At 46.1% G+C, this 25,487-nt stretch overlaps 1 protein-coding gene across 1 annotated transcript in view; it reads left to right on the top strand.

Moving 5' to 3' along the window:
- Window positions 1-4,962: 4,962 nt before the first annotated feature.
- Window positions 4,963-25,487, top strand: part of ENPP6 (ectonucleotide pyrophosphatase/phosphodiesterase 6) — a 31,060-nt gene continuing 10,535 nt past the window's right edge. Inside the window, exons 1-3 of the mRNA XM_075709609.1 lie at window positions 4,963-5,218; window positions 16,170-16,349; window positions 22,672-22,783. Of these exons, the coding sequence (XP_075565724.1) occupies window positions 4,963-5,218; window positions 16,170-16,349; window positions 22,672-22,783 (548 nt within the window). The remainder of the gene's footprint in view (window positions 5,219-16,169; window positions 16,350-22,671; window positions 22,784-25,487) is intronic.

Raw genomic sequence — 25,487 nt, 5'->3', positions numbered from 1 at the left:
GTTCGTTAAGTTTCTTCATCTCCACTAGATTTTTCTCAAATAGAAAAGTTATTAATACGACTCGTGACTGTTCCAGTGAAGGGTAGAGTAAGAGATCCAGAGAGCTGCCCTCCAAACATCACAACTGGCTGTACTGAGACACCTCAAAGCACATTTAACCAGCCCCTGGCTGTCCATCAAGGCCACCGCTGTCCCACTTTGATGTACTCATTATCCAGCATGTGGATGCTTCCATTAAGGCAAGTCTCACACCAGCCAGGTATGTTAGAGGAAAACTGTGCCTCAGGAAGCTATGAAAGATCACTGTTTTTCTCCAGGAAAGCTAGAGTTTCTAGCTTTGAAATGCTCTGTAGCTAACAAGTGTGTGACTTTTATCATATACATCTGTACACGATTGACAGCAAGAGCAACCCATTTCCTCTGTCTTGAATTCCTCATGACTGAACTACTGCACACCAAAAGATCGCAGAAATAACTGACTTCATGTTAAATATCATCTAGGAAGATCTGATGGAGCAGCAGATGCCTTGCCTAATGTGCCCTTCGATGCAGGAGCATGGGTGAGAATGCACAGTGCAGGAGCAAAGCAGCTGATATTAAACTTCTGCAGCCAATGACTTCTACCAAGGTAAGACCTTCTGTCAGCTCAGAAGGCAGATACACACGTTACCAGAGGTTTTCTGTGGAAGTCAGCAGAGGGGCTGGTACCACCTGTGGTGTTTTCAGCTTGGGTTTGGTGGGGAGAAGAGGAAGAAGGACCTTAGTCCAGCAGAGCTCTGACCTTAAAACTTCAGACTGGCACAAATCCTCTTCCTCTTCTTCAAAGAAATGCAAGCAACTTATCATTCCCCTCAAGGCTTTTATGTCTGGAAGTGGCCATGCCTCCTTCTCTAATGACAGAAAAGAACAAACAAGTAAGTCAGGTTGTGTTGGCCAAAGTGTTCAACTACTATTGTGTGTGAAGGAGAACAGGAACTGAAGAGGGATTACAAGCCGACAATGAGTCATGTTATGCCTTCTTGTCTTTCTTCCAGAAGAGAAAGAAGGACAAGTTTCCCCTTTAGATTCTCTAATTCACTGGGGAAAAGGGAAAACATGTTTTCCTTTTAGGAGTTTTTGTTCTTGCGTGTGCTCCTGGCCTAAGGACACAGATAGAGCTGCACTGCTGGGGAGGCTGGTACATCTGACAAGCCAGACTGAAACACTGGTGTGAGCCCAGACAATTTTCTTTCAGTTCTATCCTTGTGCTTGTGATTTCTGCAGGACCAAAAAAAAAAAAAAAAAAAAAAAAATTCAAGGACACTGGAGGCAGTTTTCCAAAAATGGAAACCTGCTTTTTGCCAAGAGGATTTCCTGAGCAATCTAAGTGGTTGAGGATCTTGTCTCAAACAAAGTTTGGATCCGTGAGGTATCTCCTTGTACACAAATTGGGCTGAGGGATTTTCTTTTCTTTATGCATGCTTCTTCCTAAACCTGCTCTTACAGCTAACTAGTGAGGACTGTTGTCCCTGGACACCAGCTCAGGCTCTGATAGCTTTTGTAAGAGCATTTGTATCAAAATATTGTTGTGCTGGAGTCTCCAAGGCCATCTGGGGCTTTGTGCAGACAGAGTGCTTACAAATGAATGTGAACCAAAGCAAATCAACATTGCTTGGCAGGGATGAAATGTATTGCTAGGGTCTGTCTCTGCCAAGCTAGACTGTTTGGCTCCAGTCCCACTCTTCTGGGGGATTGTCTGTCAAAACACAATTTGGTATTGTACGGTGTCATGGTTACATGGCTCACTACTCCTTTAACCCCTCTCAGGCCTTACGCTCTTATTATTTGCTGAGTGGAAACCTGTGAATCTCCAACTCTTAAAGCAGACCTCGGGCTCTGGTACCTTGCACCAATTGTCCCTCATGCCGCTGTGTTGGTTTGGGTAGAGCTTTCCCTCAGGAGCTGTCAACCAGTAGATTGCAGTCCTCTTGAAAGGAAGGCATTATTTCTTAATGTCATGAAATGATAACAAGACCTATCTTTGTACCATCTCATGATGGAAGCCTAGTTTCTTGGCCTAACCACCTCAAAAACCTGGTCATCCTTTCAACGTGGGAGTCCAGCTTGGACACTTTATTGACTCTCCTTGATTATCCTGTCCCTTCATGAGTGGTAGCTGCTGCTTCTGCAGAGCCCTGCTGGAAAGCCCAGAGGCCACCTATTAGAGGACAAGCCAAGACATCAACATGAATGTCCTCACAGGTTTGCCAAGAGGTGTACAATCATATCACCTTCACCACTTCTGGACACGTTTCTGAGTTCATTCAACCTAAATATGGACATAGTAAATTATCACATGACACTACAGGCAGCTCCAAACCCATTACATACAGTTTTTGTTGCAGTGAAAATCCCCCGTAAGCACTGTTAGAAGTGCTGGCTCTGAGCACAGGTTCTGCTGGGCCAGCTCCCATCCTGGAGGCCTGGTGAGGGGCAGCAGGAGGAGGATGTGCATATTCCCTTCACGAGGTGATAAAAAGGCAGGTCCTCAGCTGAGACCCCACGGAGCCTGGAGATGGCCGATAAGAGCGTGGCTCTCCGTAGCTATGATACACGGCACGTGCCATCCTGCAGATGGGCAGCTGCCCGCGCCGCTGCCTGGGCCGTCACGTCGCCCGCCAGCCCGGCACGCAGCTGCAGCCTCGTCCCCGGCGGGCAGGGCAGCAGCAGCCTTGCACAGGCTGGGACGCCAGCAAAACGCAGCCCGACTGCCCGGGTTATGCAGCCTTGCAGCTTTCCTCTCACACTGCAGGATTTGGGTGTTTTCCTTCAAAGTTCAGGCTAGAGCACACCGGTGCTGCTCGGCTCTCCTGGGTGATGTCTGCTCCAGGGGCTGGGCCTGGCGTTCAGGACCTGCCATCATCCCAGCAGACTGGGGACAGCTGACCGCTTGCTACGAGTCCATCTGTCCTTCTCCTGGGCACGGGGCTGTATGGATGGCCCCAGGGCTCGGCTGTCTCTGACCCGAGGTGCAGCACAGCTGTGTGACCCTGGGTTCGTTTTGCTGAGAAAACTGCTGCTGCACTGTGAGAAAGTACATGAAATAAAGGCAGGCAAGATAAGAAAAGTCAAAACAGAGACAGAGTTCAAGTTGTCAAGATGATAACGGGTAGCAAGGCAAGAGTCCAAAAGTAAATGCTATGTGAAAAGGGATAAAACCCTGAAGGGACTGGTTGATGTCCATGAGGAGTGCATTTAGTCCACTGGCAGGGAGGAAATGTGAGGAATTTGACTGGGAAGGGGAACACGAGCATCGCCAGCTGAAGAGCCCGAGCAGCCCTGCTCGACCGCAGGCTCCCCCTCTGTCCTCTTCCACCTGCCTTCAACAACTCTCTCCTTCAGAAAATGCCAGCACCTCTGGCAGGACATCTTCTTTCCGAAGCTGGAAGCCCCGTGGGAGAAGGGCAGGGACAGCACCTCTCCATCCATGTCCCAGGAGCGGTGACCTGCAGACAGCTGCTCTTGCTCACGGGCACTGGCAGCCAGTACAAAGCCATGCAAAAGGCAGGCCAGGACGCGAGGCAGGTTTGCACAGGTGTAAATAAGCATTTGGGGCAAGGGAGGCTGAAGGCCATCTCGCCGAGCTTGCGTCAGCCCAGTGTTTGGTAAGAGGTGACTAGACACGCTGGCGTGCTTTTGTAAGGAGGAAACAGAGGTTCAGACATCCACATCGGGGTGGTGGTCAGCTATTGCAACCTTCCCCAGGTGCAAACATCTGCGAGGGGCTGTTCCCACAATGAGTGAGACACGGGCTGGAAACACCCCTGCCCAGGGCTGTATTTTCCTCCTTGCACCGAGACATTCAAAGGTTACCCTTTCCCCATCCCAACTCTGTCGGGCAGGTAGCTCCTCCTCACCTGCAGCGTTTCAGAGTTAATACAGCGCTATGAACTTCTTTTATTTGGGAAAAACAAACACAATCTAAGCAAATTAATATGTAACTGTAGTGTACAACAGGGACTGGCATTGCATTAGAGGTATGGTTTAGGCTCCTGTGGCTGGCAGGAGAAGAAACGGGTGGTGACTCATGACTAAAATGTGAACAATTTTTCAATTTTAATATGAAATTCGGCATCACCCAGCTCTTAACATCTTAATAATATCGACAGCCAGAAAATAAACGTATAATTTGTTCTGTCTAATGTTGAAACCCAGATTTTTGCACTAGTGCATCAGGAGCTGGATTAGTCGCACGGCAGCACGGAGTGAGTGGAGAGGACAGGGTCCCTTGTGGGGGCCCGGGTGCAGGCGGAGGTGAGCTCGCTCAGCCGGAGCGCTCAGGTGCAGCTGCGCCATCGAAACACTCACGTAGCCCACCTCCTGAACCGTGGAGATGCTTTGCCTTAAGCTCAGTCCGAGTTTCCATCACAGGCCACTGCCAGAAAGATAAGAAGAAGGCGCGTGTTTGCGTGGCTGGAGACGAAACGCTCTCTTTTAAAGAAAGCGGCCCCTCTCCGTGAGACCCCTGCGAGCCGCAGCCCCGCCGCGGAGCTGGGCTGGCCGGGGGGCCCACGCTGCTCACTGCCAGCAGCCGTGGGAGCGTGGCTGGGCGCTGCGCTCCCTCCTCGCCCGGGGCCAGCAGGCAGCGTCCCCTCGCTCGCCCTCCCACGGGGGGGGGCCTTGGAGCGCCCAGACAGGCTCCGGCTACTTTTGCGCCGCGTTTCTCCCATCGCTGCAAAGCAATTTTTTTTTTTTTCTCTGCAGCTGGGAAGTACAGAGCTCTTCCCTCGGCTCGCTGGCGGGATGGAGGTTAATCATCTGCTTGCAATTAACCTGTGACCTCCCACACGCCCGCGGGGCCGTGCTGTGGCTTTAACGCGGGCGGTGGAAGCGGAGGGAGGACAGCAGCGCCAGGGCCGGCCCCGCAGCGCCGGCAGAACCCTTGCTCCGGCCCGGCCCCGGCCCCCGGCCCCGCTGCCCGCCATGGGGGGCCGCAGCCTCCCGGCCGCCCTCCTGGCCGCCGCCCTCGCCTCCCTCCTGCCGCTCCCCGCCGCCCCCTCGGCCCACCGCAAGCTCCTGGTGTTCCTGCTCGACGGCTTTCGCTTCGACTACATCGACGACAGCGAGCTGGAGGGGCTGCCGGGCTTTCGGGATATTGTGAATATGGGGGTGAAGGTGGATTACGTGACCCCGGACTTCCCCAGTCTCTCCTACCCAAATTACTACACGCTGATGACGGGTGAGTACCTGCGCTCCTGGGCTGTGATGCTCCTCGGAGCTGCCCGCTCCCGGTGCTGACGCGGAGGGCGGCTCCCCGTGACTTTTTCCTTCAAAGACGATACAAAAATAACACGAGTCGTGCTTCTAGCCGAGAGTTTAAAAGCATTACAGCTCAGCGCGGCTTGTCTCAAACCTGCCCTGAACTTGGAAACGCCGCTTGGGGCTGATTTTGGAAATTCCTCTCGGCTCTCCCGCGGCGCGGCTGGGTCCCTGCCTGCTGCCGCCGCTGCAGCACGGCTGCCCGGGGCTCCCCGCTGGGAGCTGCTGCCGCTGGAACCCCAAAACGGGGGGGGGAAGGCACGGGAAGCGAATACGGAGCCTGCTCACAGACTTTCCAGTTCATAAAAAAAGCGTGTAAACTCGGGGGGGTGGGTGGGTGGGGGTAAGAGAAGAGCTTATTTTCAGCCAGCAGGTCTGTTTTGGCAAGTTCAGCGTTAAATCTCTTTTTAAACTTAACAGACGTTCTGCTTTCACAGGTCCCTGTCTTAACGTTGCCCTAAGTCCTTATATCTGTAAGATAATCTGAAATAGCCAAACATTAAGGGTTTTTGCTTTTGCACCCCTACGCTTTCCCTTTTTCTGACTGCCCAGGGAGACGCTTTCAGAAAGCTGGGAGGATAGTCGTAGCTTTCACGGAGCTGATTTCCTTTTAATCTAAACAGAGCAACAGATGATTACAGTGACCCTGGGAAGGTTTACAGAGTACAGCTGAGCCCTTCACATCAGAGAAAGACACCCTGGAAACAACATTTAAATAAATAAATAAATAAACCCCCCCAAAAACCCCAAAACCAAAAAAAAAAAACCAGACAAGTTTTTCTGGAGTTTCTGACTGGATTTTTCTGCAGAGTTATTTAACAAACAAGAACTTCTAGCTAATGAGGAATGAGAAAATCTGTGCTCTCTGAAGATATGTGGTATCTTCTGCTGTCCTCGGAACAATACAATGCCCAGCAGTCCATATACTGCTTGCTGGGAAAGCAAAGAGATGCCATTGTAAGACAAAAATCTGACATCAGTTGTGCCCAGCTTGTTTTGAAACCGCTTAACCCCTTCCTCCCTCTCTTGGGAGAGGAACGCCTTTCTCTTGCTCGTCTCTGGTCAGAAAAGAGTACAAAACTGTCACAGGTTTTTTTTTTTTTTTCATGACTTGGTGCAAATGTATGAATGCAGAGCAAATGTCACAACTGAAAATAGAGGTGTCACTCCACTGTGGACCTTGTGCTTTAGGTGTATGTAGGCAAACAAACCAGCTTAGCACTTCATGTGTAAAAAGCCTTCAGATGAAGCTGTTAAAGACAACAGGGAAAGTGACTGCTTTCTCCCCTTACCACATTTAATCATCACTCCTATTAAGTGTGTATGTGTAGAGCAAAGTCTATAATCAGCCTTTCAAGGAGTTTTGAAAACATCCTATTTTGTACTCACAAGGAGTTTTGTTTTAGATGATGAAGCACCACTACTAGACTTTTCACACTTTTAGGGTACCAGAGTTCCTACACTCCAGCTTGAAGCAATGAGACAATCTATGACACCAAACTCAACTCTTCTTGCAAGTCTCTTGGCCTTCATGATAAGGATCTCAATGCAAATACAACTTAACTGCAAATAACAATTCACCTTCATAACACATGAGTAACAGCAGTGTTAAATAGGCCAGGAACAAACTGAGGACTAAGTTTAGGTGAAGAACATGCCCAAAGGAAGATCCAAGACTGCACTTGAACCCTCGGGATGTTAGTGGACCCTGTGGCTGTGTCCTGGCATGACAGCACGATAAATCCCATGGCTGCACTGTTCCTAGCCTCAACGCCATGGTGCAGTCTCCATGGAAAGGAGGCGTCACGTTTTAGGTGATGGTGGGGTTAGGAGTGTGGGGCACGAGGCAGACATAGCATTAGTTGTGTTCACTCTGTGCATGTTTGATTTGCAAAGCTGGGACAGCTTTTGGAAAAAAAAACACCACGGCAGGGTGACATAGCATCATGCCATAGTGACCTGCTTAGGGACTGGCAAGTTACCATCTCCCCATGGCCACTGTATGGGTGCAGGAAAGCTTACATCGCATCTCACCAGTGATGCATCTCATCTGCAGCGGGGGGAACATGACTGTAACTGGTTTTGCTTCCATTTGCAGCTGGGATGTGTGGGACTTAAATGTTGCCACAGTTTCTTCTGGGAAATCAAGGACTACAAGGACAAGCTATTCTTTATGTCTTGTCCTACACTTCTGCTTCATGAGCTGTTAAGAAACTCATGTTTTAACCTCCAGATTGCCATATTTTAGCATTTGTGAATGCGGTTTCATAGTAGATTGGCTTTTTTCAGCTAAATCAGCTTAAGAAATTCCTGGCCTCACTTGCACATTCCCACTCCTGGCTTGTTCATTATATCCCACTACTTCTTTGGATCAACACTCCCGTCTCTTCTTTCTCTGCTCATTCACAAGGTCTTGTGGCCCCACATCCATTCAGGAGTGTACATGGCTGCCAGGTCTAGGACAGCATGTGCATGAAAACGCTGCTCTTGGGATGTATTTCTCTCTTGCCTCTATCCCTTCATGTGAGCAAGGCCTCTCCTTTCTGCATACTGCCCTTCGCCCCACATCCACGCAACCTTCATGACTTGGAGAGGTTTAGTTGTTACAGAGGGAAGTTCTCCCTCATTTTGGTGGCTTTGGAGGAGGACAGTGGACTCTACTCCTCAGACAGCATCACTGTTGGGACAGGTCAGTCCCCTCAAATGTGAACTCACCTCCTCCCCCTCCCCAGACCTGTAGGCGGAGGTTATGGAGGTCTGCCCCACCGCGTCTCAGTGCAGGTGCCAAACTGCACCCTTCAGCCCTGCCGGAAGGTAGCTTTCCTCTGCAATGGGCAACTAGCAAGCTGCCCAATTATCTGCAGAATATTCTAGTCATCATATTTTACTTTACTGATTATTTCAAGAGGGCAGCCTAACAATTTAATGTTCATGAGAAATAGCACCTTTACTGAGATTTTCAGAGCTATAACCAAACAGATGCAACCATAGCTGATGACCAAGAGCCATGTATCTAAAACCAGCTAACTAATGAACGCTAATGTGAAGCATACCCCATTTTGCTGAGACTGCTAGATGAAGCACAGACACAGTGGAATAGAGCCCAACCCAGGTAAGCAAAACAGATACATTTTGGAAGGAAAGCTGGGGGAGGGAAGTGACTCGCCCATCGTCACACAGTGCTGCAGGGTGATGGCAGAGCTCTCCAAGTGTCTCCCTCCTACTTAAATCTGCAGCTGCTGTTAACCTATGAGAAGATATTTGCTGGAGCTTCCCTGAGAGACACAGACAGCCTCAACCCAAAGCCCAGGGCCTGCCTAGAGGTCTTTTCCCTTCCTCCACATCTACAGCAATTATGAGAAAGAAAACCAGAGCATAGAAACAAGACGAATGCTAATGGTTTGGCTTCTTCATGTAAAGTCACCCAGTGATTCAGAGCTCGGGGAGAAGCTCCAGTCTCCCCGCAAGCCAGGGCACAGCATCATAACCTGTTATTTGCTTGAAGAAGCACCAAACAACAGCTAAGACACTGCTGGAGCAAAGGGATCTCACTGATGTGCAACTGGAGAAGTTGTTTTGTTACAAAATTCTGGTGGTGTGCAAGGTAGCCCAAGAATGTAACAGCTTGAAAACTGACTCTTTGAAAAGCAATCTTCTCTAACAACTTCATTTGTGCCATGTTTCTCAGTTTTGGCTTCCACAGTGGCATAAAGGCTGGTTCTTGGGTGGTTGGGTTGTTCTGTGAGCTGCTAGACTGAATCTTACCTGGTGTCTCTCTCCATGCTCCAGTTATGATATTGCAGTTGTTGACCTAGGAGGTGTAGCATAAAATGACAAATTAAGTAAAAGGAGCAGTTGCTGCTGACACGTGTGTTTGAGAGGGCTTTGTGGGGCTTGACATGGGCTTGGCAAGGGAGGGAAGAGGAAGTCCAAATATGTGGATCCCAAAAGGCTCACTTAATCACACCATGTGCCATTTGTTTTGCAAAGAAAGGAATTAAGGCCACAAGCCACCTTGGGTTTTTATCCTGCAGGAGCTTGTAATGTTTCTCTTTCCCTGCCTCAGCCTGGCTCTGCAGGGAGCTCTCACGCCAAGCTAAATGGAAAGTCTGAAGTCTCCCCGTAACTGCTGCAAGCACGAGTTATTACTTCAGAGCCCTTCGTGCCATGTCTCTCAAGAAAAGCTGCTCATGCTGAGAAGTTTGGGTCTGCCTCACCTTCCAGTCTGTGGGTGTTGGGGGGCTGCTGGGGGACCCCCTTCACCCCAGCTTCCCTGAAGCCCCCCCAGCTCAGGCCATGCAGGGGCCCCTTATTTTCCAGCCCCAGCCAGCATAAACACAGGCGGACAGTATCACATCTGAGCTGGAAACTCAGGGAGGGTTTAGTTTCCAAGATCCTAACAACAAATGAGGTCTTTTCTGGCAGGTCCTCTGCGAGGACGCGCCAGCCGCCCAGTCAGCTGTGTGGCCCCGCATCCAAGAGCTGTATTTCTCTTGGCCTCCATGGGAAGCGGAGGGAGTCTCTGCTTGCAGAGGTGGGTGGGTGGGGAGCTGCTTGCAGAGGAGCTGGTGAGGGGCCTCCATGTTCCTCTTTGGACAAGACCTCGTCTTAAACACAGAGAGGCTGCGAGGTCCCATGAAGCTTGTGGGATGGAGGAGGAGATTGAACAGAGGATGTTTCAGGTCTCCTGAACCCCAAGGTAAGATCTGTGTTCTTTGCAGGGCTGTCCCACACTTGCCATAACTCAGCGAGGGCATGTTTGGGTCTTCTCTAATATACAGGGGTGGTGTGTGGTGCTTTCCCAGCCACTGCAGCTGAGCCCGGCGTGTGCCATTGCCTTGTCCCTGCACGGCAGGAGGGAGAGGGGCAGCACGGCAGAGGTCCCAGTTGGTCAATGTCTGCTCTGCCAGACTGAAGGTTTCACCCATCTCCTCTGCTTCTACCGTCCTTCCTCCACCCCTCACCCTCAGTGCTGGCGTACTTGACTGCTGAGGGGCTTTGGTGGATGATGTTGCGGTCTGATAAATAGCCAGTCTGCTTCTGTTTTCCCCTGAGCACAGCAGATCTTGACGTACACCGCGCTCCGTTTATTCCACGCTTTCTGGGAGCAAAGGTCCTTTGGGCTCCCACCCCTGGAGTCCTCTGGGGTCTGGCTGATGTGCACACGTATTAGTACATTTATTGTTTGGGGTTTATTGTGAGAGGTCTCCTGGTTTACAGCACAGCATCTCCACTTTCCATCCACTCAGTGCCCGGAGGAAGCCCCATCTGGTGATGGCTCTAGTGTATGCCTCTTTTCTGCTGCCCGGTTAATGGTATCCAGACTCCAGCATGGTCCAGGAAAGGACACTGACAATGTCTTTTTAGCAGTTAAGCAAGTTTTTAACTACATAAAAAATACCTGGCATATTGTCTGAGGCATAAAAAATGGAGGGATAGGAGTACAGCAGGGAAATTTATTATCAGTACACATGACCTGAAAACTATCTTGACTTCACTGTCCAAGCCGAGAAAAAAGCCGGGACACAAAGAGCATGATGAGTGACAAGGGAATAGGATTTTTTTCTTTTTGCTCCTCTTTTAACCACCACAGATGTCAGCAGCAGCAAAGATTTAAAAGATTCCATTTGTGACATACAGTTTTTAAATCAATAGTCCCTTCTTTTTCTTGGATTCAGTAGCTTTCCATTTCTAAAATTGTGTGTTGGGAAGCAAAAGAGCACAAAGAAGTCTGTGATAATACTATTAATGGGGAGGGAAGGGGTACTACCCTGGCAAGGACAGGCTGGAGAAGAGATTGGGAACTGGGAGGGTTTTTCATTTTCACATTCTTCATCACGCTTTGTTTACTCCCTGCCTGCAGGAAGGCTGCAATGCCAAGTGCCAAGATTTTTCTCTTTCACACATACACAAAATGTTGTAAAAATCTGTGTTTGCTTTCTACCGGTTAAAAAAGTGGAAACACTTTCAAAGTGGAGAACCAAAAGTTTTCTCTAACACGAGTTCATATACTACAAATTGAAGCAGAGTCTTTCCCTTCTTACTAGCTGCAGCCTCACAGCTCACAACTAGTATACCTGCTACCAGCTATTAGCAGCAGCAAGTGGACATTCATGTGCCAAGGTATTTGCCCAGAGCTGAAGTCACAGCTGATGAACAGAAACCTGCCAGAGGCTCGTACCCTCTCTAATGGTGCAGGCAGCAGCTTTGCACATCGTTTTGTTCAGGTCCTCTGGAGTGTTTGGCGATGCAGTGCCCTCGAGCTGCACCCAGCTGTGGGTGGTCAGGGATCCCAGCGTGGTCCCTCAGCCCACTGCTGCCACTCAGTTCAGGAGAGTGACCGACAGCTCGGATCACCTGCTCTCCAGGGCTGCAAGACCTGCCTTCCCGCACAAGCAAGCCTCCAAAGCCTAAGCTGGATGCTGTGGAAGCAATTTTTGTGCACCCAAGCCTTGGCCCCATTATGAAAGCACTGAATTAAGAGTTTCACACTCTTATTAAATGAATCCCCTTCAGGAAAAAAAAATAATGCTGTGTACAGCAGAGATTTTTCTGTGCCTTTTGATGTGATCCTACTTGGATTGCAAAGTCTCTCCTGATGTAGGCTAAGCTGTTTCTGCTTTGGATCTGCCTGGTATTGGAGGTCATAAAAAATTGGAAAGACTTTGCCAGCAAGCTCTTCTGGGGACATAAATTGCCATGCACATCTTGCAGGTACCATTTTTGCTTGGGACCGTGCAGATGGCAGGGCCACTTTGCCCAGACCAGAGCTCCCCCCTGACTTCTCATGAGCCCTGGTCTTGTCCAGGCCACTTGAGGTTTAGCACACAGGTTTTGTTTTTCACCTGAGGTCTTTCTTTTGAAAGCAGGACAGATGAGACCTAGCAGGGGAAGAGCAGAGCAGGGCATATATCGAAGTGGGCAGAGCTGGGCCCTTCAGGATGCTTTGCTCACAGCAGGCTGGGCTCAGTCCTTGGGGACAGCAACACCATGATGTCTGCTCCGGAGTGGGAATACGGTGCTTGTGACTTTAAAGTCCTGCTCTCTTCCTCCTCATGGCAGGCAGCATGAGCAGAGTGTTTCCCAGGGTAAGTCATCCAGCAGGTCTCCCCGGGGGGAGGTTGGAAGTGGGGTGAGGAGGTGATAAACAAGCAGGTCTGGGTCAGCATTTAGGTGACTCTTCAAGCAAGGGAAAAGTGGAGGAAAGACATTGTGGGGAAGGAAGGAAGGGGAGAAAGGGAACTGCATGTCTCACTTCAGCTTTGAAAACCTACCTACCTTAGATGTGCACAGCTGTTTGCATGGAGGAACTTAACTCCTCCTCAGCCTATATAGGCCCATGGCAGCCTGTGCTTGCATCTGCCCTCCTGGCTCTTGTCACTTCCCGGGGAGTGGCGACATCATGGTGGGACATAGGAGGAAAGGTCTTACCATAGCAGCAAGGCATGCGTGTAATATTACATAGTACAGTACATTTAGCTAAATGCATGTACTTATGCTCGTCGTCAGGTGGATACTGCATGGGCACAGATTATGGTACCTTTGCCACGTTGGCTAATAGACACACCATGGGTTCTCTGATAAATCTGATTTGATCATTGCAGAGACAGTTTACCTCTGTTTTGTTGCCTGATGCACCCGGTCGCACCAGGATGCATTGCCACACTCTGCCTCTCGTGAAAAAAGATCATTGAGTGTCTGAGAGCATTTTCTCCTGTAGATTCAGACGCAGGTGGTCCCTGTATGATATATTGTGCCTACTGGTGATCCTATGTGCTGTCCCTGCAGTCAGTGAAAGACCACCAAAGAAAGAAGAGGTCATTCCTGTAGCAAATGCTACAGGAGCGCATGCTCTGGTTTCCAGATCTCACGTAGGGTGCACAGCACTCAGCATTACTGTGCTGTTGTTGTGGGTAGCCAAGTGGCTGCATTTTTTGGGTTTGGTTTTTTTTTTTTTAATTTCATCTTTGTTTTGCATAGATTCATTTGAATGCTGACAAAAGTGCCTGGAGACATGGGAATGTGCTTTAGACAAAGCCAATGCTGTAAGAAGTGTAGTGTCCAAGTAAGCTGTAGCACGCAGACTTGCAAATGCTTTTGCTGGCTCTCTTCCAGAAGGATACAGCAGTTATCATATTCCTGGAAACTATACCCTCTTTGTTTTCCTCTGTTGTTTGAGGAAGGGGTGTTTTCTACTACAATTGCAGTGAGTTTAATGACATCTGTATGTTGAAATTGCCTTTTGCCCTGTTTCTACTTTTGTAACTCTTAAGATAATGTCTGATTACAGAGGAAAGCTGCAGTAATGGAAGCAATAATAAATTCAGCATGTTATGGTGACTGTCTAACACCATGTTGCTATTTCGATAATCATTAAAAAGGAGATCACCAAAGGTCATTTTCTCTGGATGGAGAAAATAACTTACAACAGGGGGTGTAAAGAACTCGGGTTGTACAGGTGACTCAAAAGAAATTTGAGAAGTGACATTAATTCTGTGTATGAGTGTCTCTGAGGAGAAGAAATGCCAGCTATCACAGGGCTTTTTAATCTAGTGAGCAAGGTACAGAATAGCCATGGTTGAAGATTAACAAAGGTGAAAAATAAAATTAGAGACGAGGCATACTTTCTGAACATTGTTTACTGATGATAAATATTGGGATGAACAACCCAAGGAAGAGATTGATTAGTTGGGTATTGATGTCTTCCAAGGAGGTCTGGGGTCTTTCTGGGACACAGGCTTCAGGCAAGCAGATGTGAATGGCTCCAGGCAGCATTAAATGGTCATGACTTTTGGTCTGTCTGCTTACCTGATGTTCTCTTCTGGCCCTGTGAACCAGGGATGTCTGCAATGAAAATCGGTGCCTTATAGTCTTCTAGGCCTCTTTTTCAATATAAAAAAAGAGAGTTGGTGTCCATGGAAGAATGAACTCGCCTGATGTGGTGATCAGAGGAATACGGTCCTCTGTATTAGTGCACACAGTTAATTAAACTTCCCAACAACGTTACAAAGAACGATCTCTGTTCTGTTCCTTAAAGAGGTGGGCAAACTGACAGCAGACCTTAAATCCTATAGGGAGCTCACGTCAGCAGCAGCTGGAGCTCATTGGTTCTAGAAGAGAACTTCTAGAAGAGTCGTCTTCTAGTAGAAGACTACACTACACATCACGCAAGTATGAGACCTAATAGCTTCAGCACTGACCTGCAGGTTTCCCAGGCTGGTACCAGTTGCCTGCCTGAAGTTCAGCAGGTTGATACATGCTCAGGAGTACCTGGACTTCAGGAAGCTGAAGCGATGGGATTGTCCTCTAAGTAGGAAGGCTGCGTTTTTGATGCACTGTAGAGGCTTCCTTCTAGCTCTTTTTAGACTTACAGAGAAGAAAGCACTTGGTATCCTAAGGAGGACAGATTACTGCCCATCCAATCTAGCAGTTTTCTTATAGTAAACCTGTTTGGTTTAATATGGTGAATAGTGACTGCCACAAATTGGGACTGCTCTTCTCTGCTGGGGAGGAGGGAATGTTTTGCATAATGGCAATACTTTGTTGTAGGGAAGGAGAGTTCAAAATCCATTTCCAGGTTACATGTACCCAAAGTATACAGTCCCCTGCTCAAAATGACACCTTTTCAAAACAAGCATACCAAGGTGATTTCAGTTCTGATCAGCATGCTCAGTCTCACAATAATCAAAGCCTGCTAGCTGGATTCTTGCGATATCGTGACTCACCAGCTAATGATGACAGTGCATGCATCACACATGCATCAGTCGTTGCTTTTTAAGATATGGAAATCATGAACTCCCAGTACAACCTAATCTTCAATATTTCTTTTCCCATTTTTGTTAATTCACCTGCAAATTAACTCTTAAAATACAGTATCTTCTCTTCGGACAACGACAAGAAGTGGAAGACATCACTCGGCTATTATATACTAGTTTCTTGTAATATAAAGTTGCCCGAGGGTCCCCAAGATGCAGTAAGAGGGCTGAAAATGTCTGATTAAATGATTGCTGTACCCACAACCAAGAACAAAGCATGTTCATTTTAAAAAAAAAAGCTAACAATAACAGAAAATTAAAGTAATATATAAAGGGTTTAGCCTAGCTGTTGCTTGTTTGCAGGAAAACAGTGTGCCCTATGGATAAAGGAGAGGGGAAATGCAAGTTTCTCAGACTTTATTCCGTGTTTCCAGATCGTGCTCTTATCCCTTCCTGTTCACAAACTGCTTCCCGCAGCCCTCTGGGTCTGTGTGCTAGTGGGTACCTTAAAATGGCCTCAGACTTGGCAGATGTTGCATGTGTAGAAGGAGCCAGGCGTCAGCCAAATATGTGGCACCCGCGCAGGCTGCTGCTGCCATGGTATGTGCGTGTGGACTGGGTACGGCATGTTGAACAGGCCACGGGGTGTGGGATTTGTTTCTTCTGGCTTCAGCTGTCTAAAGGTTGGCTGTCTGAAGCTAAGTGAAGGACGCGATCTTTCTCTACAATTAATAGAGAGCAATATGCACCTCCAGAGGGTAAGTCCTCCCAGATACCTTAGATGCCTATCTTAGGATGGCATGAATTGCTTTCTAGAGGTGCCTCTTCTTCTTCATTGACTGTGAAGGGAACCCAGGTCACTGACAAGCTTCAGCAACTAACTTTTAGGTGGCTGAACTGGGGGATATAGAGAGCTACCTAGAGGTACCTCAATAAAAGGTAACAGAGTCAAGAAGATCGTATGAGCGGTTGCAAGGTAAGAGGTTCCTGAGTTCAAATCAGGGCTTTTCAGCTAATTTGCTGGATGATCCAGTGGTAGCAGTGGTGGTACTGGTGGCATCCTTCTGCTGGAGAACACCAATCTGATTGTGCTGGTTTTTTTCTCCACCCCCAAAGGTCGCCACTGTGAGGTTCATCAGATGATTGGAAACTACATGTGGGACCAAAAGAAAAATGTATCTTTTGATATTGGAGTGAATAAAGAAAGTCTGCTGCCTCTCTGGTGGAATGGATCAGAGCCTTTGTGGGTCACAATGATGAAAGAAAAAAAGAACATTTCCATGTACTACTGGCCAGGTTAGTATGTCAAAAATTGCTACCATCTTAACGGTGCATCTTTACATCTAAGCACTCCATATGCTGTAGGATGGCTCTTTAATACAGTTCTGAAATACAGACAAGAATTATGAGTGCTTTACTAACCACTCATAGAAACGAATTATCTTTTCTTAGGCCATGACAATTTCCATATGCTTAGAAAGGAAAAGACTGAAGTGTCACTGGAGGTAGCTTTCCACCAAATGTTACCTTCAGGGCGGGTGCTGGCTTGCAGACCATCCCCGCCTCCACCAACTGCTTGTTCCTCTTGCCCACCTGTAGCTTCTCCTGTGCTGAATGGTTGCTCCAGGAATGGTTCCTGGAGCAACACTGTAGACCACATCAATTATCAAAGTTAAACAGTAACCATCCTCCCCCAGTGCTTGTTTGATTTTAACCTGCAAATTAGTAGCTGAGAGCTGAAGACAATCTACTCTGCAGTAACAGCAAAATCCAGCTGAAAGCAAAGCATCCTTTGGTGAGCTGGAGTGAGCACTCTTGTCTGCCTTCATCATTAGCTCAGCTGAGCTCCCAGTTGTTCTGAGTCTGATCTGTTCATTTGGAGGGACTTGGCCTTTCTGTTCCTCATTTGTTGGATATTGGACCATTGACATCACTAGGGATGTATAATATTAGTCTTTTTTAACAAGTTAGAGTATACCCTTAGGCTGTCCATTTAGGGGCCCACGTGGAAGTGCAGCCAGACCAAATCCCTTGCAAGGTACCCAGCTTCTCAACTTTTTGACCTTTTAATTCTGCTACCTAAGCAGTATGCAAATGTCCTCATATGTGTAACTGCAAGCCAGAGGACTGCATGTCAGAAGAGCTGTACTGAATACAGCCAGTGCCAGTGGATAGGGCAGCAGCAGCTGACTCATGCTGCAGGCTCCCAGCCAGTTCGTCTTCTGCATCCCGAAGCATGTGTGCCTGGTCACGGTCCTCCCATGCCATTGTGCCTAATGGGATCCCAGAAAAAAGGCCACAGTTCTCAGGAAAGGGAAGAAAGAGCAAACCAAGATGAAAAATATTGAAAAGCCATCCAGAGTGTTTCTACAGTAGTGAAGAGTGAAAAGATCTGAGGGTGACACTATTGCCTTATGGACTCAAAGGCAGACCAAGGAATTGCAGACTAGATATAATGGCTTGGATCAGCCCTCAAAAAAAAAAAAAAAAAAAGCTGCTTCTTATTGGAGATCACCCAAGTGACCTAACAGTAGGATATAGAAATTATACAAGAATGTACAAATTCTTCTAAAGATTTACAAAAAAGAACTGTTTCTATAGACTATTCATTTTAAACTACTAATGTAACTGCACCAAATAAGTATAATTACGTACTGAATAGATGTAACAGTTTACAGAGAGCTACTGAAATCCAGAAGACCAGTATCAATTTCCATTAAATCATAGAATCATTTAGGTTGGAAAAGACCTTTAAGATCATCCAGTCCAACCATTAACCTAACACTACCAAGTCCACCACTAAACCAATTAAGGACTTTACCTAACTCCTTCATGTTGCCCTTTGAGCAGTGTCTCCCAGGGAGAAGACATAGGACGAGTATATATTGTGTATCCCTGTATACATATGTATACCCTTCACACTTATCTGTTTCCAGTGGAAAATTGCAAGGAACAATAGAGCCTCCCTTTTCCCAGTGCTTACGCTGCCAAGTACATGCATTGACTCTCTTACAACACAGAGGGGGAATTTTTTGCGTGGATCTGGTGTTTTAGCTGTGGACTGTGACATGTACATCTGTCTGTCATTAATTATTTATCTGTGACAGATGACCTTTGGCAAAGTCGTCAGTGCCTCAGTTCAGCAAACGCTTAAGCACATGCTTATTTTAAGAGTGTTCATGGTCTCAAAGGACGCATTGGCCATACAGGTTCAGGCACAGGTAGGAAGCAGGGTGAAACATAGAACTATTGAACTAAAACAAAGGGCAGTTGGGCTGTGGTAGGACTCCAGGTGTAACTGGAGTAAACAGAAGTCACCCCAAATGCAATAGTATTTATTACATTTTCCCTATAGGATTTTTTGGAAGTGTTTTCTAGTTCCATAGTAAGGATGTAATCCTTACTTCTATATTTATTATTTTAAAGCTTTGATTTTTTAAAAGGCATTTGACTGGGGAGCAATGTCAAACAAAATGAAAGAAAAAATAATCATTTAATAACCAAGGTGGGTGAAGGTCCCACAGACGTTTGCACTAGGTGTGATCTACTATTAGTGATTAACTTCCCAGCCTAAGGTTATATGGCTGCTTAGTAATGAATCTTGCAAATCTGATAAAGATCCAAACAGGAAAATTTTGGGAAACTGTTAGGAGGAATAGCAATGTTCAGCCAAATTCATCACACTTTGTTCTGGAAGATGCTGTTTTCTCTCTAGCCAGCAGTGAAGACAAACGAGACTGATCAAACATAGCAGAAACATGTTGTAAATACCAGTGAGCTAATTCCCAGGGTTAACTTACACGACTGCCGTTTCCTCCTCAGAGCCAGTTCCAAGCTTTGCAAAGCCTGAACCCAAACTCTGCCACTTTGTATTCTTCCCTATGTTCCTCTCTCATGCGTAGTCAGTGCTTAAAGGAAGAAAATCCAGACCCCAGCAAACCGGGGCACAGAGCAGGAGGGCTGTCGGATGTGAACACCCATCCATCACAGCTTGATCTGTGAGCCCAACATAAACACAGCAAAGAAAACTCATGAGCAGAATTCATCTGGGCTCTCCAGCCTCTAGAAGAGGAGGAGCCAAAATACCACCGTGCCGGGGGTCCCAGCTGCCATTTCTGCCAAAATACCAGCACTTGGCTTGTAGGGACATTTTCCTCCTTTCTTAATGGTGTTGGTTAGGCAGTTTCTGCTCTTCAAGGCATTCCTGGGGAAAAAGTCATATATCCTCTGACTGTTTGATTGTTAAGTAGAACACAACAGCTAACACCATGCGTGGGGTGAAATGCGCAGCCTCACGCCCAGCTTGCCTGTCTGAAGCACTGCCGCTCCAGCGGATGGAGAAGCCCCAGAGGAGTGCAACAGCATCCCGGCCGTACCACCGACGTCAAAGCTTTACAGCACTCCTCACACTCAGCCCAATGGGTCGTGTCACCCCAGACCCTCAAACTCCTTAATTTTCTGGCAGCCTATGCAAGTGCTTCAGCTGAAGTGCAGTGGCATCTTTTCTAAACACTGAAATGAGAGAAAGGGGAAAAAAAAGACTCTAAACCCAACTTTTCGCCATTTAAACACAACGTTTACCAGACTGTGGAGCTAGTCTGGAAAGTTCTCAAAACCTTCTGTTATGACATGAAGTGTCCAAATGTTAAATCAATTTTTAGAAAGGCAATTTAAAGCTGGCAAAGGTTCAGGTCTCCATGTCAGATAGATAAAGAGGACCCTATATATCACTGCAAAAGAAGTCCTTATTCCTGCTCCAGTAGTTCATGTTTTTAAATAAAGGTTTAGCATCATGCAAAACTCTGCAGAAAGGTATCTAACATTACATCTTAGTAAATACAACTCATCTATTTGTAATTTAACTAAGAAAAACTTAACATTCCCTCTGTCTGGTGCCAAATCTTTTAAAATTTCCTTTCCCATAATATTTAAACGAGAAAATTTACCATCTGTCCTGGCCTCTACCAAAATGAAGTTTAAATATTAAAGGGTCTTCATGGCCAGTATTTTGGAATTGTAATAAGCCTTAACATAAAAAAAATCCAATTTTAATTTCTGTTCATCACAGACGCTAACAAAAAAAAAAAAAAAAGGAAGCTCTTGGTATCTAAGCAGCCTGAATTTTCAGTGTTACTGCCAATGAACTGCACACTTGAAGACCAATATTTAGTGGCCAAAATGATTTCTAATTGTTGCTGCCTCTGTAGTCTTTTATGACGTGCTCATCACTTGACAGTCTAGAAATAGCAAAGATATCTGAGCAACTAAAATATCCCAGATCCCCAAGAGGTTAATGCTTCCAGTTAAAATTATCTCATGAGTAATTCTGAGGAATTTTATCTGAGAAAATTATAATCTGATGTCAGCATTCGAAGAGAAAGAAAGAGGCAAAATCATCATATTAGTCATTGGCTACAAGCAATCATCCACCCGAACTAAAATACTAGGCGTTTCCAACGTGTTTCCAAACGCATCCTTAACTTCTTGCCTGGCTTTGGAGCCCATCTTTTCCCAGACTCAACTGTCAGAGGAGAAATTGGCTCCGAAGCTCCAGTTCAGTCCTGAAATACTAGCAAAGCCCACAGAGGAGTACTGCATCACCTCTAGCATCCGAGGTAGCTGAAAGCCCTTGTTTTGCTGCTGGTAGCACCCAGGACATCATGCAAAAGACTGAAGCTGCATGCCCTCAGGGCAGGGGGCAAGGTCTCCTGCTACCTAGAGATGACTTCAGGTCATTCATGGAATATGGTTTTTTGATGATTTTTGTTAGGTAGCAGCTGTGACCCATCTCTGTTGCACAACACAATTTCTTGAAGGTGCTGTCTACAGATGTATAGAGGTTTTTACTGTGGGATGGTATGGGTAGTCAGTTCTTGTCAAGTACTCTGCAGGCTGGTTCATCCAGGTTGCAGATTACTTTCATGGTGGAGAAGTAAACACTAAAGGATCTCCATGCAGAAAGGGGAGGATTAAGTCATATAAGCTTGTGGCTACAGGGGAAGAACGAAAAGTTAGCACCATCACACACTCCCACAATTTTTATAAAAACAAGTATTAGAGGTTCAAAATTATGTAAATATGTTTTTACAGAAAAGTAAATTAGTGGACTACATTTTCTGTTTATTATTGCAAATAATTATTCTTACAAACAATTAATCATAATAGATGGGGTCCCTTGAAACACACAAAGAATGTGGAGACTTGGGAGCGGCTACCATGGACCACTGGGTGAAGAGACTGAATCTGTCATGTGTGCTAGGGCTCTTTACCTTTTGGAAAGGATAACCTCCATCTGACTTACCTGGCTTTCTGCAAATCAGTGAAGATTTTTTTAAAATTTCCTAAGCTTAAATATTTAAGTTTTTCTAACCTTTCATGGTACTCCTGAGAAGTCACGATCATAAGTCTTTCAGCCAAGTTTATCCTACAAGCAGTGTGCTTTTCCCTGTGTCCCAATACTGCATCTCAGTGATGTGAGCTTATGCGGGCTGAGATGCAAGACACTGGCAAATTCTCTGTACTTCAGTGTCCCAGTAAGCAAACCACTGTAAATCACCTCTGAAAGTAGCTCTGCTTGCTCTAGTGCCCCCTCTGTACTTACACCTCTTGTGCAACCCTCTTCCCCCCCCAAGCAACAAGTCAACTTATGACAGTGCTTAATGCCTATTCCTTTCATCCCAAAGGAAAAGCAAAGGGACCCAAATGTAGGCAGATTCAGGCTATGGCTTAGAGTTGCCTTTTTGACCTGACTGTATTGCTGTATACAGAGGCCATTTTGCAAAAGATCTCTTTTTTTTTTTTTTTTTTTTTCCTTGTTCCCAGGAATACACCAGAAAATGCCTAACTATGATGGGATGACTCTGGGGCTCTCGAAAGATAATTTGCATGAATCCAGTGTTTCTGAAAACACACTTCTTTTAAATATTAATGTTATTCAGCAGCATAGTAACCAGAGAGCAAAAGGGCAAAAAAACCCACAAAAACATGTTTTTGTGTGTTCAGGGCCATGTTCTCCTGTAGGATTTGTTGCCATAAATTTCTGGGCCACAAAACAGACTGTATTTTGCAAGGAAGGCTGCAAGTTACCAAGAGAGTTAATTGTTTTATACTGTTTTAATAAGACCTCCTGGGAAACAGATTGAATAGAGGACTGCCAGTATCACATAATAAAATACAGTTTATAGAGGATATTACGACGTAAGATACAGAGTGTCTAACTGGAAAGTATTTGCTGAACTTTCAGAGAACAATATGTAAATCTATTATGTTGGAAGCCTGGAAATGAGGCTATGTGGCTGCAGTAGTTAAAATGAAAACAAGCTAGCGATTTAGGTGGAAACTATCTGCCATGAGAGAATCAAGAGTTTTCTTGAGGGAAGGTCACACAGAGACCTTCTTTTTAGAGAGGGGAATAAAAGGATCCAATGTAACAGTTTGCTACAAGCAGTTGTCAAACCAACTTCTCTCCCCTTTTCCCTTCCCAACCACAACGTTTCCTGCAGGGAATGTGTAAGGTAAGTAATGTCACAGGGAATTTACAAACCTGAACTTGGACCCCACAGTGTGGGGTCTGTGGTCAAGGTGAAACAGCAGAGCTTACCACACTTTTCGCTCATAGGTTGTGAGGTCGAAATCCTTGGAGTCAGACCGAGTTATTGCCGTGAGTACTTCAGCGTCCCAACAGACAAAAACTTTGCGGATGCCATCAGCGATGCTCTCGAGTCTTTGCGGTATGTCACTAGACTTCTGCGGTGTGGGGTTTCCTCTCCCAAGGATGAGTGTTTGGGTTTACTATCAGCCTTGCTCTAGGGAGATTTTCAGGACTGGCTCCCAGGTAGGAAGATGGGAGCCGAGACTGCTTTATAGTACTCATAGTGATAGAAACATGACTGTAACAGAAATAGGCCCTTACGTTAAGATCAAAGAGAAAGAACTACTCCCCTTTTCATGTGCAGTTTACAACACAGAGGAGACACCCTGACTTACTATGTTTAATTTGCTGTTTCAAACAACTTCAAGATTAGTCTGTGAGTATCTGTTCAATGACCTGCAAGAGCAGACTTTGAAATGCTTGGATTTAGAGAGAGCTCCTGGGAATTTGGAAATTCTGAAATTCAGCTCCAGTCACTTGCTTACAAGACCAATGCTTTGGCTCGTTCTGCATTTTAGAACATCTCAGGCACAATGATTTTGGAGCAGTCATTCATTTTGTGCAAATATGAGAATAGAATAGAATAGAATAGAATAGAATAGAATAGAATAGAATAGAATAGAATAGAATAGAATAGAATAGAATAGAATAGTTCAGTTGGAAGTGACCTACAATGATCATCTAGCCCAACTGATGGGAATGATGGGAATGTATCTCTCAGACAACTCCTAGCAAAAACATATGCTCCACACCCAGCTTTCCAGTTCCACCATCTCTCATCCAAATATTAACAAAGGACAATTCCACATAGGTTGTGAAATCAGGGAAGATTGCACTGCCATGTGTGGAGCCAATGCCTTACCTTAACTACATCTAAGCTTCCTTTTTTAAAATCTTATTGGTTCCATAATTTATCCAATGCTAGGATACACTTCTGCTTTACTACTTGCGAACTGCCGTAGCTATTTGAATCTGAAAAGTTTCGTATTCAGATGCTAAGCATTGATTGTACTTGAAGTAAAGGCTCCAAAATTATGAGAGCGCTGCTGGAGATGTTGGTCCCAGTTGCACACTGGGTCCTGCTGTACAGGTGCTCACAAATCACGGTGTCATTTACAGCATGGGGCTTAGAGAGAAGCTGTCTCAGAACATGTGAGACATTTGATCCTGAAATGATTTAACTTAGATTTTAAGAAAGTTATCTGCATGTGACATGAGGAGGTCATATGTGTCATAGGAGGCTTTCTGGAGCTCCTGTGATGCTTTTAATTCAGTGAATAAAGAGGGGAATGGAAAAATGAATACAGACACAAACTCTGACTTCTGGTGGAAACCCAGAATTACCATAGAAAGCTTTTTGGTTGGGTATCATTTGGGGATGGGTCAAGATATGCTTGAAGCTTCCTGCCTGGTTTCTATGAAGCAAGGTGCATAAGGCTGCTCAGGATAGTTTGCAGCTTTGTAATTGTGAATATGATTAAAAGTGAGGCACAAACTGTTAAAAGCTCCAGTCCTTCAAGCTGCTTTTTTGGGTAGCTGGAGCCCATTGAAAACATCTCAATAGCTAATTCACCCCAAGTCGCAAAGCTGCTTGCTGCTGCCTTCGGTGGAAAAGAAGAAAAGGGCAGGGACACAACACTGTTGGTGGGGCAGCTTGCAAGAGGTGAAAGCTGGTGACTTCAGGAAAAGATCAAATCCCTGCCACCAGGATGTCTGCTGTAAACACCAGCTACACCCTGCTGAAGAGCCTAAATCCTACAGATCGTACTGGAGCTGTGGGAGGTCAGGTCTCTGGTGTCCATTTACACACCATACCTCTTGAATTTCTGCCTGGCTTCCTTTTTTTAAGTGCCCTGTCTGCAGCAAGGCAGGAAAGAGGAAAAAGGAACAATCATTGATAAAATTAATAATCAGTTGTGGGTGTGAATACTGCAGGGACTTACAGTAAGAAAGGAGGGTAGAGAATGAACAGATTAAAAATCAGGTAGGTTTTCCTTATCCTTTCTCTCATGCATCCTCTTCGTTTAGTCCTTTAAAATTTAGCAAACAATTTTCAGTGCTGCTGGGCCAGCCCATAAGAAGTAAAGCTTCAGAAATGCCTTTATTGTAGGCGTATTCATGTAGCAGGCGTTAGCATCTTTGGGTAGATTCTTGACCCGCATTTTATCGTCATCTGCTTCTTTTGCAAGAGCTTCTGACTCTTGAAGCTGTTCAAAGGCTGGCAAATCCAGTGTGTTTCCTTTCCACACCCCAACTAATTGAAAAGCCCATTAGGCTGAGACTGGCACTAGCTATATGTGGGAAAACAGCCTGTGGCAAGGGCAGTCTGTCCTGGAGCAGTGCCTTGCTCAGTTTCCCTAATGGCAGGTGTTAGTAGTTAATGAACCGCACTTATGCTCCCACCATTAGCAAACCTTACTGGGACTTCAGGGTAGAGAGAGTAAGCCCTTTATTGTGGCACGGTGGGCTAGGGGTTAACTTGAGTTTGGACACTGGAATGTCCTCACCTATCTTAACTTCACTAGGGTCAAAGGGAGCTTTATCAATGCAAGGGCATTTTTATCCTGCAAGGGCAGGGTACCTAACTCATCAGGGAGCCACTGAGCTCCTCTTACAACCAAAGGAAACCATCCTTCAGGAATATTTGCCAGTCTCTTCAAACAGGTGCTTTGAGACCATCATTTAGACCAAAAATATTCAAAACTAAGTCAAGCACCTGTTTTTGGCAAGTAAAACTAAAACCTCCTGTATGCCTTTTCCACAACTATAATTAAAGGGCTGTT

This window comes from Pelecanus crispus, chromosome 4 (genome assembly GCF_030463565.1).
Source record: "Pelecanus crispus isolate bPelCri1 chromosome 4, bPelCri1.pri, whole genome shotgun sequence".
In the NCBI taxonomy this organism is placed as follows: Eukaryota; Metazoa; Chordata; class Aves; order Pelecaniformes; family Pelecanidae; genus Pelecanus; species Pelecanus crispus.
Note: the sequence above shows the minus strand (reverse complement) of the source record. Positions and strands in the feature narration are given on the sequence as shown.